General features: G+C 44.5%; 1 protein-coding gene across 3 annotated transcripts; it reads left to right on the forward strand.

The window, feature by feature from the left end:
- The first annotated feature begins 423 nt into the window (after window positions 1-423).
- gabra4 (gamma-aminobutyric acid type A receptor subunit alpha4) lies at window positions 424-16,905 on the forward strand. Of its 3 annotated transcripts, none has more exons than XM_062560743.1 (10): window positions 424-579; window positions 2,095-2,547; window positions 2,695-2,813; window positions 4,311-4,378; window positions 4,565-4,785; window positions 5,249-5,331; window positions 7,670-7,813; window positions 8,336-8,488; window positions 12,418-12,674; window positions 15,543-16,905. In XM_062560743.1, the coding sequence occupies exons 2-10, from the start codon at window positions 2,459-2,461 to the stop codon at window positions 16,077-16,079; spliced, it is 1,671 nt and encodes a 556-aa protein (XP_062416727.1). In that variant the 5' UTR covers window positions 424-579; window positions 2,095-2,458; the 3' UTR covers window positions 16,080-16,905. The 3 variants fall into 3 exon arrangements, with proteins under 3 accessions (XP_062416727.1, XP_037317023.1, XP_037317024.1); XM_037461126.2 differs by lacking the exon at window positions 424-579 and having other exon boundaries at window positions 2,038-2,219; window positions 2,372-2,547; XM_037461127.2 differs by lacking the exon at window positions 424-579 and having other exon boundaries at window positions 2,144-2,219.
- Window positions 16,906-20,866: the final 3,961 nt, after the last annotated feature.

Raw genomic sequence — 20,866 nt, forward strand, 5'->3', positions numbered from 1 at the left:
TGCACAAGCATGGTGGGCTGCAGATGGGAGCTGTGAGGTTTTACATGGATCCATTCCATCCCACCAAGGCAGGAGTGACCTGCTAATACAGAGCAAATCAGGAAATAGGACAGATTACTAATAATCATCAACTCTGAAGTTCACTCGGCTCGCTGACGCTGTTAAAATCTTGTTTCTAGCACTGGCAAACAGCTGTTTGGTTAATAAAAGTGACAAATAAAACTGCATGGTTGAACGAGGAGTACCTCTAATACTTTCACACTTAATAGAAATAAAATACTAAATAAAGTGAATAAAGTGAGAGCACCACAGAATTGTATTTGATTAAATTCCATATACACTGCAAATGAACAAGGATTATTGGACTGCTAGTCTAAAATAGTATTTGCAAAGTTAACGAGATCTCGTTGTATAGCTGCCACACAATGGAGAAGGCAGTCTTTCATGTGTGCTGATCTCCAGCTAACAAGGTCTGCTGCAGCAGCTGTGTGTGTGTGTGTGTGTGTGTGTGAGTGTGTGTGTCATTAGGTTGGGACTCTCTGAGAGCTGTCATTAGGCCCCGAGTGGATCCTCCAGAAGGTAATGTAATGCTCCTCTGCTGCCACGGCCCTCAGCCCACCACAACACGAGCAGCAGCCATCACAGTGCTGTGCCTCACCTTGTCTACCTTTCTCCTTCACACACACACACACACACACACAAACTCTCTCACGCACACTCACATGCTCATTCGCTCACACATGAAGAAGTAGGTTACCATAGCAGTTATTTCTGCTGCGGGTCATTCGGCTTATAAAGCAGAATAACCTGGTAGAAGGATTCTCAGGACAAACTGTGTCGGAAACTCACACAAAAGAGCAGAAATCAAATTTCGAGCGTGCTCCGTGCGCAGCGTGTGACTCACAGAGAAATACGTTGGCACAACAGTACGTCTCGCACTGTAGTTTTAAACACAGGACTGACTTGCAGCGAAAGGTCAGCACGCCATACGAAGGCCGAGGTGACTTCTTTCCTGAGACTGTACTTCTGAGGCTTCTGCTGATCACTGAAATACAATCACAACCCTTTTAGCACAGTGTTCAAACAGGCATATTGTAATCAAACATCTGACAGAGAAAAAGAAACAAGAAATCTCTTGGACGAAAGCCTTTCCCCACAAAGAGCTCGCACATTACTCATCCCCCACAGAGCCGCCTTGCTCTAGTGTGTAGTGGGAGGACCGGGGTGGGCGGCTGTGCAGGGGATTGGGAGCTGCGTTATGAGTCTACACTGCGAGGCTTCAGCCCTGCGTGTAAACGTATCAGCATAATGTTTCCTCGTCGTGGCTTTGCACAAAGTGGCTTCTGTTTTAGCCCAGTCTGTGTGTATGTGTATGTGTGTGTGGGAGTGTGTGTTTGTACTGTATGCACTTCAAAACTAATCAGGAAAGCCAGTGTGGCGGAACTCAGACATCTTGTTTATCCTCCTATCCGCACTTCACCTTCAGAGCCACACACACACACACACATGCAAACGCACACGCGCGCGCGCACACACACACACACACACACACACACACACACACACACACACACACACACACACAGTGAAGGTCTTGTGCTTGTCCCAGGTGCAGAGAAATATGTGAAGCAGCATGTGGCTTGTCCCAGTTCCTTAACAGTACCTGTGTGTGTGTGTGTGTGTGTGCGTGTGTGCAATTGCGTATTGCGACAAGACTGACCCATTTGAATCCTAATACCAACGGCAATGCATTGGTGAAAGTAGTTCAACATGTAAGCAATCCAGGCTGCCGATGTGTCGTCACAGAGCAGCCGGTGGCGAGGGGTCAGTGGGCAAGCGGAGTGCGCATCTGGCAAAATGAGTCCTGAAATAGATGAAATGAAGAGGTGTGTAATTTAGGAAGGTACGCTGTCAGGAAACACTTAACATGGTGTAACAGGGTGTCAACGAGATGAACAAGCCTATAACTGCCTCCTCCCTGTTCCAGTTTTGACAAAGGAGGGCGAACGCGAGGGTGTGTGTGTGTGTGGTTGGGGGGGGGGGGGGGGGGGAATCTTTTTCAAAACAGTGCAATCTGTGTCCTAACCAAAGCAGGTGTGCGCGAGAGAGAGAAGGAGAAAGCCAACAGGGGGCGGGAGTTAAGGAGAGAGGGAGAGACGGAGAGGGAGGATTGTTTCATTCTCAAGACGCCAGCAGCAGCAGCTCGGATCGGACGAGAGGTGACCGGTTTGGGGTTGAAGGTGTTTGTGTCTTTGTGTGCGTGCGTGCGTGCGTGTGTTTGCGCGCGCGTGAGTGGGTGCGTGTTCCCGTCTGGAGAGACTGCAGGAGCCGCTCAACTTGCTCGCTGTGCGCGCTGCTCTGCCCTGCCCAGCTCCGCCGTGTCCCTCTCCTCCTGGTCCCCGGGACACATGGGCGTCTGGGTGAGATGTGAAGAGGCTTGAAAGTATGGCATGCAAAGATGGGTTCCGCCAAGAAGAAGGAGAAGGCGACAGTGATGGTTCCCGTTTTTATTCGGATCCTCCTCTACTTTTTCTTTTTGGCTACTTGGTGAGTGCCGGAGGATCGCCGCTGTCCGCGGTGCTGAAACCTCCCGCTCGGCACTAATGAGCTGTCAACTCTCCTTTTCTTTTTATTCACAGAAGTTACGGTACCCTGATTCTTTTTTCACCCCCGTCTTCCTCTTCTTCTTTATAGTGTAAAGAAAATCTCTGGACAGACAAAGAAGGATGAAAGGATCTATCCGGAGAATTTTACGCGCATTTTGGACCGACTTCTGGACGGATATGACAACAGGCTACGACCAGGATTCGGGGGTACGTGGAAAATTAGATGTTGTTTTTGTGACTCAGGGTGTCATATAGAAAGGAATCACACGAGATCCACCTATTAAAAAAAGAAGGGAACTTGTGCACACCATCTTAAAACGTTAAGTAACCAACGTGCGTAGCTTTAAATACCCTTTGTCTCCAGATGTCACTGACTATTGTTTTTGTTTATAATGTTTTTTATTTTACTTTTCATTTGACATCACAAAGTGCACTAATATAATTGTAATTGAGCCCCACGTTCACCCTAACGCAGTTTTTTTGCATAACCTTAAAGGGACAGTTCACCTCAACATCTAAAATGCATATTTCTGTTCTCACCTGCAGTACCTCTATGATAGTTTTGGTGTGATAGTTTTGGAGATATTTGGCATCCAAATCTGCCTCCCCTTCTAATATTGGATTATATTGACACTTGTTGTGCTGAAGGCCCAAAAACGACACTTCAAAAAGTCATCAGCAGTGTGTCAATTCAGAAATCATGATCAGAAACCTTTATTAATCCCCAATAGGGAAACTCAAATGTGTACAGACAACAACAGACTCATACAGACAACGTCAGACACAATCGACAACAACCGGAAGGAAACACATTTCAAGGAACAAACAAAAAATGATTGACATCACCTTCTGAGCCTTAGAACACTTGGGCATCCTGAGTATCTCACTGAAGATCCGGTAACAGAAGATAATCCACGGACTCCAAAACAAAGAGGAAAAAACAGTTTTGTTCATTTTGTGGTGAACTATTCTTTTAACTCAAAGATCTGCATCATATGCTTTCAAAATCTTTCGGGTCCTCATAGAAAGCAGGAAAAAAACAGCAAACCTATCGAAAACAAACGTATTTTTCTCTCTGCGTGGGAGACTTGCATCATAAGGAACATGTTGCTTTAGAATGTCACAACAAACGCAATGGTTTAGACTTGATGCTGTAAGCCTGGTTGTTTTGCCTATGGAAGAAGGGCCAGTAAGCTTGCACGTTTAAGTGAATCTGGTTATGTAACCAGTGTGTGTGTGTGTGTGTGTGTGTGTGTGTGTGTGTGTGTGTGTGTGTGTGTGTGTGTGTGTGTGTGTGTGTGTATGTGTATGTGTAATGCACAGAAGTTTAAGTGCTAAAAGTAAGGATTTGTTTTTCCGGTACATTATGTCTCAAAGCAGGATGTGAACCAGCGTCATCCTAACATATATCCATGCGCTGAAGCTTTGCTTATAGACAACAGTCTGCCTCCACGTTCATTCACCTGTTAGAGAATCAAATCAAACAGGATTATGCTTTAACAACTCTGGAGCACTTCCATTACGCAAAAGTACTACAGCTCTGGATAAGCTGTTGGACATATTCTGAGTTTGGTGGGTCTGATGCGAGAAGTGTTTAAGACTGGAGGCTCACTGAGGCTGGACTGTGACATCACAAAAGGCTTTCCAAACGTGCAAGGAGAACAGAGAACAGTGACATTTTTGTCTATTTCATTGGATCAATAGGACGGGTGACTGAGGTCAAGACAGACATCTATGTGACCAGTTTTGGGCCTGTCTCGGATGTGGAAATGGTACGTACCCTGATTTTCCTTTTAATACTTTCAATTCACTCTGCTTCACACAAATCTAGTTGTCACAGAAGAGAACGGATACAACCCTGGCTAAAACATGAGGTTTTAGCCACCAGACCCTGTTTAGCTCTGACCCACGTGACCTTTTGATGTTTGTCCTGCGTTCGCCAATGTCCCGGCCCCTAGGAGTACACAATGGACGTGTTCTTTCGGCAGCAATGGGTGGACCGGAGGCTGATGTACGAGGGACCCATAGAGATTCTGAGGCTGAACAACCTGATGGTCACCAAAGTGTGGACGCCGGACACCTTCTTCAGGAACGGGAAGAGATCTGTGGCTCACAACATGACAGCCCCCAACAAGCTTTTCCGCATCATGAAGAATGGCACCATCCTGTACACCATGAGGTACAGTAGGATACTCCATCGTCACACAGACGCTATGGGAATAATATTCAAAAGTCTTAATGTCAGCCCAAACCTCACCTAATGGGTTGTGCCTTTTACCTTCTTTAACACGGTAACAAAATTCGCTTTCTATATTCTTGCCGTGTGTCACAGACTTTGTTTGATTTAAAGCGGCTGAGCAGATTAGCTGTGAAGTCGTTGTGTAAACGGATGAAGCTGTGTGAAGGCAGTGCAGAGGCTGCCACAATTTTGGAACCTTCCATTCGATTTAACAGAGGCAGTAACTGCTTCTTTCCCTCTTTTTAGTGAGAAGGGATTTAGTGTGTCACAGGGTTGATGGGTATTTATGTCACAAGGAACAACAGCAGGGCTCTGCAGCCAATCGCTGCAATTTCTCTGCTAGTTAACAGCAGGATATGCTAATATTTGTGTGTGTGTGTGTGTGTATTGGTCCCTGCGACAGGTTAACCATCAGTGCCGAGTGTCCCATGAAGCTTGTGAACTTCCCCATGGATGAACATGCGTGCCCCCTCAAGTTTGGAAGCTGTAAGTCCAGTGTCTGTGTTTGTGTGTGTGTGAGAGTGTGTACTACTGCAGTGCCTCTGAAAAAGCAGGTTAAACACAGGCCTGAGAGCGTGAAATGTATCTACTGTTTGACCTTTGACCTCTCTTCAGAGTCTAATAAATGTAGAAGTTGTGCCTTTTTGTCCTTCTCATACGGGAGGGACGTGCAAAAGATGCTATTTACGCCGTGTGAATAGACAGCTGATGGTGTTTGCTCCACCGTGCGTGGTGTAACATCAACCACCAAAGCCTAGTTTATGCTTCTGCATTTTCACGGCTGTGATTGGTCTGCTAACTGCATCCTTTCAGGAGTCTCACATTTCCGGTGTCATAGCGTATTTCTCTGCGAGTCACACGCCGCGCACGGAGCGCGGCGTGTGAGGCTCCGACACAGTTTGTCCTGAGGGGTGAACAAAGTTGTGGAGGAAAATACGGGACAAATATGTCGGGACGCAGAAGCATGTTGCAGGCTAACGCCGCTTGCCGCTTTGTGTGGGAGTCCTCATGGTAGCAGCTGTGAACAAATACATCATGTTGATGGGAAGCCTCGCACACTGCATTTTGTTTACTGCGTACCCGAGTGGTGTCACAGGAGACCCGGCGGGTCACTTTGCATCACTAAACAAGAGGCGTCGCAATTTGCACGTAATACACAGCGGGTCGTTTTTCTGCTGCCTCCATCTCAGGGATAAAGGAGCCACTCCAGGGAGCAGAAGCAAGTCTGCTTGTTGGCTCAGTCTAAAATCTGCCTTTGTTCTTCTAGTTGTAGACAAACTGTAAAAGAAAGACCTTTTCGATGGATATATTTGAATGATAACAATCACCACATGTGGCACCTTTCATTGGAGTTGTTTGAGAGTTTATGGAGGTGTATGACAGAAGCCCGATCACGTGACCGTCATGAAATGAAACGCTCGCTCGGTGGCCAGAGGAGAGCCGAGCAGTCTGAGACACAAAGAATCCTAATACTAAAAAATGAAATATTTAATTGTTCACTGGGAACAATGGAGTGCTGGCTCAGCACCAGCGTTTATAGTGGATCCCACTGGTCAGCAGAAACAACTTATCTGAAATAAAAAGAGTTTCTCGGCTCCCTTATCGGCGTTGTGAAGATAACATCTGCAGGAGAACGGGACGGGAAAAAACAAGTCTGCCGTTACTCTCACAATTACCCAACGTGGTGACATTGCAGAGGGCACACTCACGTCGTTATTGTCATCTGCTGCCACCCCCCACCCCCCAACCTCACCCCTCTCCCCACCCATTGTCCTCCTCTTACCACCCTGCTCTGATGCTGCTAGCCTCCAGTCAGGTGGAAGCCACCATGGATCTGATGCGGCCTGGAGCGAAGGAAAGGTCATAATCCCGTCCCCTGCCTCAGGATAGCACAGACCTATGCAGCTATTTTCCATAGCTGAGATGTGTGTGTGTGTGTGTGTGTGTGTGTGTGTATTCTCTCTCGCTCTCCCTCCCTCCATCTCCTTTTTCTGTTTCTCCATCTGGACCTGCGCTGCGTTTCACTCCGTGACACACTGGAGGCATTTTGTTTTGGCAGCACAGTTGGTATCCTGCCGATGCCGAGCACCACAGGGAGCGGCAAGTAAAGACCACCGCCGTTTCCACCGGCCGACCTGGTTAGGAGGCACGCAGCGAAACACTGGGGCAAAAAGAACGTTAGCATTTCAAGTACTGTGACGTCAGACACCGCGGAGGCCGGGTCTGTCGGCGCGATGCAGTGGCGAGTGAATAAATGACAGATGGGACCTCTAAGAACTTTGACTCCAAACACTCTGCACTTCTCAGCTATGTCTCAGCGGGGTTGGACAGAGTGGAGAGGATGTCGCCATGTATTTGTATACCAGCAGATGCAAATGGTCTACTTCGCGAGTTTGAATTAGAAGTGAAGGGTCATTCTGTCCCTTAAAAATCATTGGTCAGCGGAGAGTTTTAGCGTCTTGTGCCTTTAGAGGCTTTCCACCGACACTCCATCGTCATCCAATTATATACGTCATCAAATATTATGACCTCAATGCGGTGCCCCTCGGATGTAATGTTTGTAAGTGTCTTTTGGCCCCTTGTTTTGGTCAATCGGATAAGAACGTAGCACTTTCTTATGTAATTAGCTCTAAATGAGCTAACATCGGCTGGGAGAGACGTGGAGAGACAGCTTTTTTCACCTTCACTTCCCTGTCGTTTCACTTCTCTCCGTGGATTGCTAAAATCAGGAGAATAGCGCAAGGATCACAACGTGTTTCTATTTACAACCAGGGAAAGCAAGTCGGATAAGAAACTATTGAGGTTTCTTGATGTCTACCCACAGATGCCTATCCTAAGACGGAGATGATCTACAAGTGGACCAAAGAGCCTCAGCAGTCAGTGGAGGTCCCTCCTGAGTCCTCCAGCCTCGTTCAGTATGATCTCATCGGACAGACGGTCTCCAGCGAAATGATTAAATCCATCACGGGTGAGACTTGTTTGTCCTTCTACCAGTTTGTCTTATCAAGTGAAATGGCTTTTTCTTGGTTGGCAGATTGCAAAAGAGTGTCAGTTATTCTTTTTTGAACTAACAGATGTTCACATAGATTAAACTGTGTCCATGAGGTGGACTTTACCATGTCGAGACGGTATTTTCCGCATGAATTACAGCACAAATACCGTAGAAGGGCAACACACTGTGTTGTGCCTCGACCAGCAGACGCTACCATCTTTAAATCAATCTTGGCAGCTTCATGCTTTGAGGGACTTTTGGATAAATAAATACTGAAGGCTTACGAAAAAAGATTTTAGCTGCAGAAAGTTGGCCGCCATGTGTCTGTCTGGGTGAAAATGGACGGGGTCGCTGAAATGTAGAGGAGCACAAAATAAATGAAAGCCATCAAAACTAGAATAAAAGGCAACATCTGTTTGAAGTGAAAGTCAAATTTGTCAGCTCGGAGACTTTGAATTCTTTGTTAATCAAACCAGTTCCCTTCTGTTGATCCTCCAGGTGAATATGTGGTGATGACGGTCTACTTTCACTTGAAACGTAAAATGGGCTACTTCATGATTCAGACGTATATCCCCTGCATAATGACAGTAATCCTCTCCCAAGTGTCCTTCTGGATAAACAAAGAATCGGTCCCGGCACGCACAGTCTTTGGTATGTAGACATCGCACATCCCGCACCCTGTGCTATGTATTTTTTTATATCACGTCTGCTGCATGCTGACAGTATTAATCATTTTGAGTCATCTTCTAAACAAATGCTGTGAAAGTGAATGATACAGAATCGTCTCTAGACAGCCACTACACACCCAATACACACTTTCTAAAGTGATCACTCATAACTTCTAAGATTTAAAAGAGAAGAAAAAACAACTTTTTATCACGATTAATTGCGATTAATGGATTTCAAAATGTGCGATTAGTTAGTTAATTTAAAAAATCTTTTGACAACCGTAGTAACAATAAATCTAATTTCATTTCATTTCTTTTTATGAAATAACAATAGATGTATATATTTTTTGGAACCGATCTTAACACATTTCTAGACATTAACAAAATGAGTGATGATGTTCGCAGAACCAATAGTCCCAGATGCAAGTTTCAAAAGTATAATAATGGGCTTCATTCATTAACACACGTGTAGTAATGTTCCTACTTTGGCCCCTTAATTAAAAAATGTAAAGAATTTTTTGCCAGAGATAGAGAGAGTTCAGACTACATTTATACGATTTGTATCATAATATGAACAGAATTAAAATTTTAGTTGTGGCCACGTTGTTCCTAACTTGATTGAATCAGACCCAATAACTCAAATGTTCCAAAAGTCCAGACATATTTGAAATCAGCAATTGAAGCTTGGAAATACCTAATATACTGTATATATAAAATCTGAGAATAGTGGATGAGAAAAATGAGTTGAAAACATTCAGGTAAGACACATTAAATGAATCCCAGATTTGTGCGTGAAAACATTCACACACATGGTTATGGACAGATTTGTACGGGTTTGTGAATGAGGCCCATCCACCTAATCTCAAGCTAAGTCATAAGTAGGTGAAAGCGCCACACAGAGCTGCTGATGCTGGAAAAGTGTGGCTGGCTCTTCTTGAATTCAACTCATTTTATTTTGTATAGCCCAAAATCGCGAATTACAAATTGGCCTCAGAGGTCTTTACAGTCTGTACACATGCATCGTCCTCTGTCCGAAAACCCTCACAACCTCACATTTTCCCCTTTGATGGGCAAAAAAGGGAAGAAACCCAAGGGAGAACGCTAGAGGAGGATCCCTTTCCCAGATGAACAAATGAACAACGTAAAAGATGTACAACAGAAATTATTCAAATATTGAGAGTAGTGAGCCAGACGTACGGCAGGACAACCACCATCAGACATAACCACCAGGCACAGAAACCTGCTGGGAGGGAAAGCACAAAGAAGAAAAGTCGGTGATGCTGGTTTAAAATGACAGTAATAGTAATGTGATTAGAAATGTTTCAAATAATAATACTTTTTTAATAGACAAACCACTGCAAAGATATTCAAGTATACAATGTACAATTGACATCAAAATGATAAGAGTCACAGTTAAAGGGATCAAAAGGTGTACAGATCTGATCAGATGTGTTATAGATCATAGTGTGAGTAGAGAATTATGAATGCAGATTAAAACAAGAACTAAATAAGTGCTGAAGTTGGAGACTAAGTAGCCGGACTAAGAAGGCGGACTGTGGGTTTCGGGCAGGTGGATGGACAATAGGTTTATTGTATCTCAAATATGCAATGTCACCTCTCTCTCTCTCTCTCGAGCTGCCTTCATTGCTGAGAGTAGTTCTTTTCTTATTTGGCGGATGGATCCTTGTTGACAAAGATGCATGAGCCTTTTAAATCATTTATGTAGAACAGAGAGTTTATCCTGTAGCCTTCTCACCACAATGGGTCGGGGCCTCAAAACATCCGACTCTGTGCAACATTTTTCAAACCTACGGTCTGTGCTGCCCTGATTCTCATGTCAATTTGGAGCACTCTTCCTCTAATATTATAATATCAGGCCTTTTTTGAGCTGGCAGCGGCATTCAGACTGTGACAGCACACTGAATCACTAATGACCCAACAACCCACACACATCATGGTTTTGTTGCTGGTGACACAAACACACACACTGCAGTGTTGCCTAAATCCAGCCAGTGAGCATTTGACACAGCGTGTGTTTTTGTTGACAGTGCAGCTTGCGCATTAAGCACAGTGTGGCCCTCAGTCAAAGTGTCTCTCGGTGTGGCGGAATTCCTAATCGCAGTTGGCGATCAATGACTCTCTCCTGCGGTGACGGCGTATCTGACGGTCCAGCGGCACGTCTGCTGTTGTACCACCAGTCGAGCCTCTGAGCCAGCGGATTTCTTTGGACTTCATGCCTCAGTGACTCAACCACGGTGCTCTGAGGCATTTTGTCTGGGTCAAAAAGCACATTTTTGAGAACCTTGTTATTAGCATTTGTTTCTGTGCCTGTAATATGTGACAAGGCTGTTCAGTGCTATGTGTACTTTATAGAAATCATTTAACACTGAACAAAAAGGGCTTATTTGCTTATCTTGAGAGAGTTAGAGGAGAAGATGGGTACCACTCTCATGTCCGGGGTGTAGAAATATACATAACTGTGTTCTCATAAGTGCATAATGTCCTGAAGCTGGGAATTGTAGTAGAACGGACAAAACTGACCTTGGCTCATGTCAATGTTCTAGACCAACTCCCAAAATCTGGAACTATTTATCACAGTGGCTTCTGAGGATTCTAGATGATGTTGTCTGTGTATCCTTCAAACTTTAATTGAGATCTGGCATCTTTTTCTCTCATTTCAGAGGGAGCTTAAGTACCTAAGTATTGTGTATGCTGTAGCAACTGCAATGTCCTTGTGTGCAGCTGAAAATAACTCAGTTGAAGATCCAATGTAGTGAAGGGCAATTCGTCAAAAACACAACTCATCCAAAAGCCAGCTTAAACACAGGGTTAATACAGCAACCAGTAATATTTACATTAAGTGGAATTTTTAAGTAGTTAGAACAACAGAAACAAGACATGCAGCTATATGCAAAGTTAATATATATATTGTCATGTTGGCTTACGCCAGTTCTCAAACTTTTTCTGTCAGGCCCCCCCGCCCCAACAAAAATGTAACAAAATGATCCATGCTGAAATTTTATTGAAATAATGACATTTTGTGACTCAATGTGTGCTTTTATTAATAATAGAATAAAGACAATTTAAGTCAATTTCATGTAAACCATATTGCTCCCCAGACAAAATAAAATAAAATGTGCAATCACTTTGTTGGACCAATGCAAAAAAAACCCAACTCCAGCCCTTTTTTTTTTTAACTGACCGTCAACACAAAGCAAAGTTTTAACTTTAACAGTTAAGTTAAAATCCAAAACTCTCCCCCAGCCCCTTGTGCCCCACCTGTAATACCTCCGCGCCCCAAGAGAGGGTTGCGCACCACAGTTTGAGAACTACTGGACAACAGTGCAGATCCACCACGAGGAGTAAACCTTAGATTCCCTGTTTGCTGCTGTAGAGGAGATTTACTGTAAAGCTCTTGGTGCTGTAAAAACATTCAGAGGCTGTGCAGGCTGAAATATTCCCATTGAGTTCAAAATAACAGCCACCTCTACTTTATAACGACATAGCATGTGCGGCTTGTGTCGCTGACCCCTATGACCCCAAAAGATTCATAGGTGTAAATACTGTGCTTCTCGTTGTACACATCTTCCATTTCAGAGAGCTAAATATATGTCGGTTCATTATCCCCCGCAACCGTTTAATGACATGTGCTGATGGAGAGCAACATAATGTACACGGGTTATTGAACACTGTGCAAATGATCTTTAGCACCATTTATTTGTCAGCTACATGAAGGAAATCTCTTCCAGGGTGTTCCATTCCATTTGGTGTTTGATGTCATGCATGAAAAAAATACATTTCATTGGCAGTTAGACATTTAGTCTTAAACTAGAATATTTTACTGCGAGCACAGATAGTGTGTCCATTACCCGTCTTGTGTTTGATATTCTCTTGTCTCTGGTGCCATTAAAGGCATCACCACTGTCCTGACCATGACGACACTCAGCATCAGCGCCCGCCACTCCCTCCCCAAGGTCTCCTACGCCACCGCCATGGACTGGTTCATCGCCGTCTGCTTCGCCTTCGTCTTCTCCGCCCTCATTGAGTTTGCCGCCGTGAACTACTTCACCAACGCGCAGATGGAGCGCGCCAAGAGGAAGCCGGCCAGATGTCCCCCGGTGCCCCAAACCACGCCTGTCAAGGTCAAGGACACGGAAGAAGTGCTGCAGGTGAATTTTGGCTTCCCTCAAAGTTGCCGTGGCGAATAGTCTGATAGCACTTACACAGCGTGTCGAGTATTATGGGCTTACTGTATCTGGCCTTTAGCCTAGAACTCGAGTGGGCCCGCCTGAGGACCGGCAGCTGCGCTCCTGCTCATGAGAGCAGAGAGGAGTTGAGCTGTGGAAACTATGCATATTGTCTTTAACTAAGCCCTTTCCAAGGAGACACTGGAGCTGTTGTCCATGCCTGTTTTGTAGCTACAGAATGACTATTGTTACTCTCCTGTCTATGGAAACCCGAGCTCAACCTATCCGTGGAGCTCCCTCGCCCACCCACTCCCAAATAAGCACCAGCGCTGCAGCAATACCCCTTAGTTACCCAGACTATTCACATGTTCTCCAACTGGGGTCCTCAAACACCGGGCCGCAGACCAGTACCGGTCCGTAGGCCATTTGGTACCACAGAAAGATTTTTTTCTGAAAAATGTTTTATTTTTCAAATTGACCTGATTCTCTCTGAATCCGCGCGCTCGTCCCTAGCGTCACCAAGCGTTTTTTTGTCCCACTTTTTTACAATTGTCCACTCCTCAACGCGCACAGCAGTTTCACCCACCGGCGGACAGTGCGAGGCTTCCCCCCTCTAACAGTGGCTCACACAGTCTGTTCCCCTCTGGGCTGCATGGGAGTGACACCACAGTCTCCACAGGACATATACCTGACCCTTGGCCTGCAGATGGCATGTTGGAGTTATCACAGGCAAAATAGAATTTTAGCAGGTTGACATGGCACACTCTGGCTATTTCCTCATGTCCGGCGTTCTAATTGCATAGTCTGTGTCACTCATGTGACTCACTTGTGTCGCTCAACATCATATTGATTCAACACAGAGAGAAAAAAGAGCAGAAAAAACAGCACAGATCTTGATGGCAGATCGAGGCGGTTCCCAATGACGATGTATGCTTTCCAACCCTCATTTTGACATTCCACGTGAACACATTCCCATAACCTCCCATTTCTGCAACATTAGTTGAGACCAATCACATTAACACCATAGCAGCTGACATATGGATTGGCTCAGAATTCATGAATATACCATGGCGCCATTTTAAAGCTCCCAGTCAGATATAATGAACGTGTTTCACATATCTGTTCGAGCAACTGCAGCAACGTATCTATGGTGCTGCACTAACTCTGTTTTGACACATGTGGATGTAAAAATAAAAGGGAACCTATGATTGGTGAACTTACTGTGTCCTACTGTGTGAACCTACTGTTCACCAATCATAGGAGCTGACATAACCCAGCAATGCATGGCAGTTTAAACCCACTACATTAAGTTCCCTCCCCCCCCCCCTGAGTTCAAAACCCAGCCGTTATCAGGCCTGAATGCAGTATACTGACAACAGAATTTCAGTGGATTAGGAGGTTGCCACGGCAACGCAGCCGGGTGCATCTGTATAGGTTTCAGAAGGGCTCTGGGGGAAAGAATTAACGCTCTTTTCCTCGAGAGCAGGTCCTGTTGGCTCTAATCAAAGGCCTCAGTATGAGGGCCCTTAATAAGGCAGCAGAGTGACGGTTCCAGGCCCTTAGCCCTTGACCTCCACTGTAAGGAAACTCAGACACACACACACATACACGACGTGACACAATAACACCCTTTCAGCTTCAGAGGAGGGAGGTGGGGAACGGGGGGGAGATAATTCCTGTAAACGCTTTAGAACCTACTTTAACTATCGGAGGAAAAGCTCTCCTTTCACATTAGCTCCCCGTGAAGTGCCGCCTACTTTCTGCTCCAAGCTTGTGTGAAACGAGCGAAGGGTAAGGGCTGCTTGCAGATGAAGGCCGATTGGGTCAGGGGCACCGTAATCAGATCAATGTGACGAGGTCTACGTCGCCTGATCTGCTTTTTCATAGAGGGGGGAAGAAATCAATTGTACAATACCTTGTCAACAAAATGCTTTAAAACATTAGGCACACAGGAGGAATGTGATTATTCACACAATTAATCTTCAAACATTCCCCAAATTTTGCTCCATATTTCAACAAATCAGACCAGAAGTTTAATTTTAAATTAATATAATTATCATAGATCAGTTTCTTAAACGCGACTTTGTTGTCGCATAGGTTACGTGGTTTCACTCGCAAGAAATCAAAAATGTATTTGACTATTAATGACAAAATAGTAACGCACAGTGATTTGTAACTTTAATCTGATTACTGGTTTGGACATACTAACGCATTAGATTACTCGTTACTGAAAAAGGTGGTCAGATTAGAGTAACACGCTACTAAGTAACTAAGTAACGCGTCACTGGCATCACTGATTATGAAAACCAAAAGTTACCAAATCTTTCAAATGTGTCAATGTCAATGCTCTAAAGTTAAAAGGCGCTAATATGGTCCCCTCTCCCCTTAGTTACTGTTACTACTTCAAACTGTATGGAAACTTTTTAAACAATGGGTCATGGATTGGTCCAACTAAGAACTGGAGAGAGCTGCCAAAGTTAGCTTTAACTCAAACTCACTGTAAAACAAAGCTATGCTAACGTTAGAGCAAACAAACTTTGTCAGTCTTCACACATTCGCTCTTGCTCTTTTGGTTTTGGGACGACCCAAAAAAAACAAAACAATTTAAACATACCAAGGATTCTAATTAGCTCTGAAATCCAAAGCTTTACAGCTCTGCTGTGCGTGCCAGTATCAGTGTTTGTGGAGGCTTAGGCAAGCAATCAATTTCTTCATTACCAGCCAGCATGTAACAATACCAACACAGCTGTTATTAGATAATATTGGCTGGTTGATTTATTGTTCAGGTTCTACTGTGGAACAAGAGCAGGAGACGTATCCGTCATGACCTTTTGCTCTCTGTGCCGGCAGAATCCCGACAGCAACGGTAACCTGAGAAAGCGGATGAAGTACATCTCCCACCTAGAGGCCAGCAGTCACCTGAGAGCCATGTCCACCGCCAACATTTCGGGCCTCGGCCGAGCAAGGGCGCTGCAAAGTTTGGCCGGCGGGGTCAACGGCAGCTCCTCCTCCACCCTCTCGCGCTCAAGCCCTAAGTCCGAGAGCCTGCTTAGCGTGGCTTCGTCCTCCGCCCAGCTGGTGAAGGCCGCGCCCCAGGCCGCGGCATCCACGCCGGACGTGATGGCGGCCACGCCGTGCAAGCAGAACGCCAGCTCCTCGTCCCTGCAGCATCTGCTGGGGCCCAAGCTGGAGCGCATCCAGATGATGGGCAACAAGCTGGAGCCGAAGCAGACGCCGTGCTCCCAGCCAAGCGCCGCCGGCATGGGTGGAACCAGCAAAATTGACAAGTACGCACGGATCTTGTTCCCAGTGTCATTCGGTGCGTTTAACATGGTCTACTGGGTGGTTTACCTGTCGAGGGAAACCATGCTGGCTAAAGGGGGCTAGACTGCTCCGGACAAAGGGCGTAAAGACTCTTTTCTTTCAACAGATGTGGAGAAAACAAGGATTATGGGAGTTTGCAAACCATAAGAGGAAAACTATTGTGTTTATCAAGCACCACCCTATCCAGGAGAACACATTGATTTTGTTTTTCCTCAAAACAGCAGGTATCAGAGCAAATCAACCAAATTAGAAATATTTGACTCAACGTAAGGAAGAACACCTGCGTACTGGATGCTACTGTCCTCTTTATATCGTGCTGTGTTTGACTGTTAAAAGGTCTGCATTGGCTTCAACTGCCTCATGATCTCTTTTGGCCTGCAGTCAAGATAAAGATGGGGAGTTTTTCATTTTCCTATTTTTGTACCCTGCAGCTTGTGAGATGTTCGGATGAGTTCACCGCCTTCGTGGGATAAACTGTACCGACGCTATGTATTTATAGGAATTTATTAGGATAAAACATTCATATTTAATGATTTACAGTGTACTTACAATTCAATATTAAGACATATTGCTTTTGGTGCAAGCAGACCCGATGATGCAAAGTTAAATTGTTTGAAATAACAAAGGGTCGGTGAATTTGATTTTCTTGGATTTTTGATTAAAATCCCGAATGCAGGCCAGATGACTGTCAAAATGGATTAACTACTCTGGAGATATTGAAATTCAGGATGCGTTTCGTTGGAGGTAGAAAAAGGAAGTCATTGTTGGTATCTCTGTAGGAGTTAAGCTTCTTTCTGGCTACAGTTTATTGCCAAACGGTAGACAAGGATTGTGCAAGTGATTAAAATCCGGCCATGGCATGAATAAAGAGGAAAGGAGAGCAACACTATCAGTTATAAGATCACTACGGCGATGAAACGGTGAGTCGGCTGCTCGTTTAGCGACCATGTTGGCATGTCAAATGAAGGAACATGACGGACAGCCTGGGTGGAGACTGACTGACTGGGTGGAGCTGTCATGCACCTCCTAGATTGTGTCTCACAGATGTGAACTGCTCTAGGTTTAAATACATATTTCACTGCATATCCTGGTGTTAATCTGGTACCTGAGGATTATGGAGTGGAACCCCATCACAAACACATGTTTGAGGTTGAGCAAAGACAGCTTTTTTTTCCTTAAAAGCCCAAAATAGGACAGGCCCCTTGGAGTTTTTTTATTCAATCATTAATTTGACTAATTGTGGCAGCGAAGGTAGGGTAATGTGTTTTCCTGCATAGTACTGCCCTAAAAGGAGAAAATCCCTCATAAAAGAGTACATCGCTGCCTCAAGCTCTGCTCTTCTGTTTAGATCATGTGAAAGACATAACTTCAGGAAAATATAGAGTTACATAAGAACACAAATACAATATTTCCACACTGAATATAAGGCACACTGGATATGGTGTAATTTATAGCCTGGCTCAATCCAAGGTCCAGCCTGTATGATATCCAGAGAAATGATGGGGCAGAAAACACTACTATGTAAAGATATAGTGGTGTTATGCCTACGTGAGTAGACAATAGAGTCGCTGTGCCTCGGGTGTGTTGTTAGTTTCAAACCTGACCAGGCCGGCAGTGCACCGCTCAGTGCACGTGTGAGCATGTTGGTGCATGGCGCTGGCTTGCTGATATGGCGGTTCCGCCTGCTGCACTGTAGCACTCGCCCTCCAGTTCGCTGTCCTCGTGCACTTTTGCCGTAGTTCGCGCCGTTAGCACCTTTAGCCCGTGCTAGTGGCTCAGCAGTCGCCATGTTGAGCGCCCTTAAGAGGAAATAGAAATGCTCTGGTGCTCTTAATTAGCATGTTTTCAAGGTAATTAAATGAACTTCTCTAATTTGACTCAAGGGAGTCAGCTATCTGAAGTTTCAATTTGTTTACAGTCGTTATGCTAAACTAAGCTAACTGACTGCCTGCTGTAACGTTAGCTCTATTTTTAGCATTAAGATGGATGAGAACAGTATCGATGTTCTAATATAGTGTGCTCAACAAAAAAAGCAAAGAAAACCATTCACAATGTGAATCTGCTGGATATGAGTTTTAATTTTTTTCAAAATTCTGTTGATTTCTGTGGACTCAAAAAATAGCCCATTTCTACCCTTTGCCCAGATAAAAGTCAGTGAAAATGGCCTCCAGTGTGATCAGAACCGTGGGCATTTTCGTCCTCCAGTGACTTTCAGTGATGAAGGAGACGGCTGATAATTGAATCGGGCGTTATAATCTAAACATCAGATATATTGTCCTCCCTGCTGTCCCCTGTCGCTGTTCTGCCACTGACCGGTAGAGGTGAAGCAGAGGGTGTATTGTCATTGAGTCCTTTCTCTTATTACCTGCCGCACATGAGTGCAAATCACCCGTCTCCTCATTTCATCGCTTTTCATTCACCTATCAAGAAAAGAGCATTAGATTAGAAGACAATTAACAATATAATAACTAATCCAGAACATATATAGATGCCCTACAATTATAATATACATCCTCGGGGCCCTAGTTTAATATTCCTCGGAGACCGTTTTTGAAGCTAAAGGTTAAACAGCTCAGCTCGGCTGCACACCTGCAGAGAGAGACACCTGGTTGCCTGGTTTCTGGCTCTTATAGCCACATCGTCTACATGGTCACGGTTGTTGGCCCTCGTCGATCGGTTCGTCCAGCAGGAGTTACGATGCGGGGACAGGCACGTCTGTCAAAAAAAGTGCAGCAAATGTATCGCCTGGTTAAAGACTACACAGAACCCCCATGTACTAATGAGGAGCCTGTCTACCACAGATGGATGTTTTTGTGGGGTGACTCTGCTGTTCCAAACGTGTCCATGATTGATGGAGCTGCTGACGCCAGGTTGTTCCGTTTTTTTCTCTCTCTCCCTTCTGACAAACCTGCTGTTCGAGATGACGGGCAGACAATGCTCCACACGCTCACGCTTGACATTTTGAAAGGCTGACACGGTTCTGGTTGGTGGGAAGTCCAATCACAACCGAGACCGAGCTCTCAATTAATCATAGTGGAAGAGAATCAAAATAGCCTTTTTGCTGTTTATTCCAACAACAACAAAAAAAAGATGGTCAAAATGAGGCATTCATTGTGCTGGACCACTTTTGAATGAAATCGTGGCGTAACGCTCCCTCTAGTGGTTCAACTGACCTCGTTCTGGTTTTCAAAAATGTGCTTTTTGTAGGACAGGATCTTTTGAAACAGTCGAATGCCGCTGTAGGGAGAGATATCCTGCTTTCTGCTAGTCCGGTATATTAATGATCTTGTAATGAGCGTTTAATTCAAGCATCTGCTTGTCTTGTATTGCTGACTGAGCAGCACAACTGTTTTGCGTTGTGCATTCCACTGAAAAGACACTGAAGCAAAGATAAAGCATCGAATGGGAGGCATCCAACTACCCCCTGATCCCGTGTACTTCATCTATTCACACTTTGAAAGGTGAACTCAGAATGTCAAAAAAGTTTAGTGAGAGGAACTTTTCAATCTTTAACGGGAGGTTCAAAAGTGTGACATTTTGTGTTTCCTGCTGACACAGCAAATCCTCTGCTATATTTTGAAAGTCTATAATTTACAGACAATATAATGAAGGGTAGGGCGATCTGATTTACCTTGTTTAATATTTAAATCTGCAGTTTATCCTTGTAACAAAGTGACTTTGAACCCTTAGTATTTGTATACTAACATGTATATAATATACATGTCTAGAAGGCCATAAACTCTCAAATCCAGTCAAGTGTTATGAATCCAATAATTTCAGAAATCTAAATCAACTTAACAAATTAACAATAAAAGTATTTTTTATGTTTGTAGAGCTTGAGAATAGATGACAGTATCAAGCTGACCTATTATGTATACATGTAAACTGAGTGTGGCTTCTGTTCTCAATGGCCGAGGCCTGATGGGAGAATATGAGCACTGATCCCAGAGCAGAGGGGCCTGTGTGTCGGTTGTTGCGACCCCGGCATTGCACGCGACAGAGAGCCCTTCGTCTTGAGGGAGGTGAACCATTAGAGGTAGCAACGTTTTATGGTTTTTCTCCTGAATCCAAATGATCACAATCAAATGGCTCTCAATACATTCATAGTCTCATTTTTCCCTTCCGTTAGTGTCCATTTTCACCGATTTTAAAGCCGAAGATCTACGCTGGTAGCATTTTTATTGCTTTAAACTTGAGCTCCGGCAGTGGGGGGACTCACAGCCTCCAGCTAAATGAGGAAGGATTTCATTTCAAAAGCCACCCTCAAGAGATTAGCTCAGTAACAATGTAGGTCTACCCTCCATATTATTATTCTCATTACTCATTTGTCTTCATAAATGAGAACCCTTCAGGCAAAATCTCTGCCACTTGGGGGCGTTGACGGGGGTAGGGGAGGGGGTCACTTATGTAGAGTATCTGGGGTTTTGTAGGCTAAACACAGAAGCCGTAGACAAGCCGACTGACAGAAATTGGCTTTAGCTTTATTCCCAAATGTGATCATATTTTAACGTGTACTGTATCATGGTGTGGACTCAGTATCTATAACTGAATGGGAGTATCTCCATCTTGTTTTTTTACGAGACACACCGTAGTAATCATTTATTTTAATAATTTCACCCATGTTTTCATCCTATTTAAAATGTCACTGTTTGTGTCTGATATATCACAATGTGAAAAGTTTTCAAGTCACTGTCTTCATACGCTGTTGGAATGGTGAAACGTGCAATAAGATCTTGCTTAAACCAGTTATGGAAATGTCACGGGTAGTTAATAGGATAATACATTGTAATTTAAATTACAGTCATCCCCTTATTTCTGTTGGTACATGTTTCTGGAGTTGTGATCGTGAC

This window comes from Pungitius pungitius, chromosome 2, assembly GCF_949316345.1.
Source record: "Pungitius pungitius chromosome 2, fPunPun2.1, whole genome shotgun sequence".
Taxonomy (NCBI): domain Eukaryota; kingdom Metazoa; phylum Chordata; class Actinopteri; order Perciformes; family Gasterosteidae; genus Pungitius; species Pungitius pungitius.

Excerpts from the sequence above, each read along its gene's own strand:
- gabra4 (XM_062560743.1), top strand. The coding sequence starts at position 2,459 with ATGGGTTCCGCCAAGAAGAAGGAGAAGGCGACAGTGATGGTTCCCGTT. Across the intron at positions 4,379-4,564 it reads CTGTCTCGGATGTGGAAATG|GAGTACACAATGGACGTGTT; the intron begins GTACGTACCCTG and ends CCCGGCCCCTAG. Across the intron at positions 5,332-7,669 it reads CCCCCTCAAGTTTGGAAGCT|ATGCCTATCCTAAGACGGAG; the intron begins GTAAGTCCAGTG and ends GTCTACCCACAG.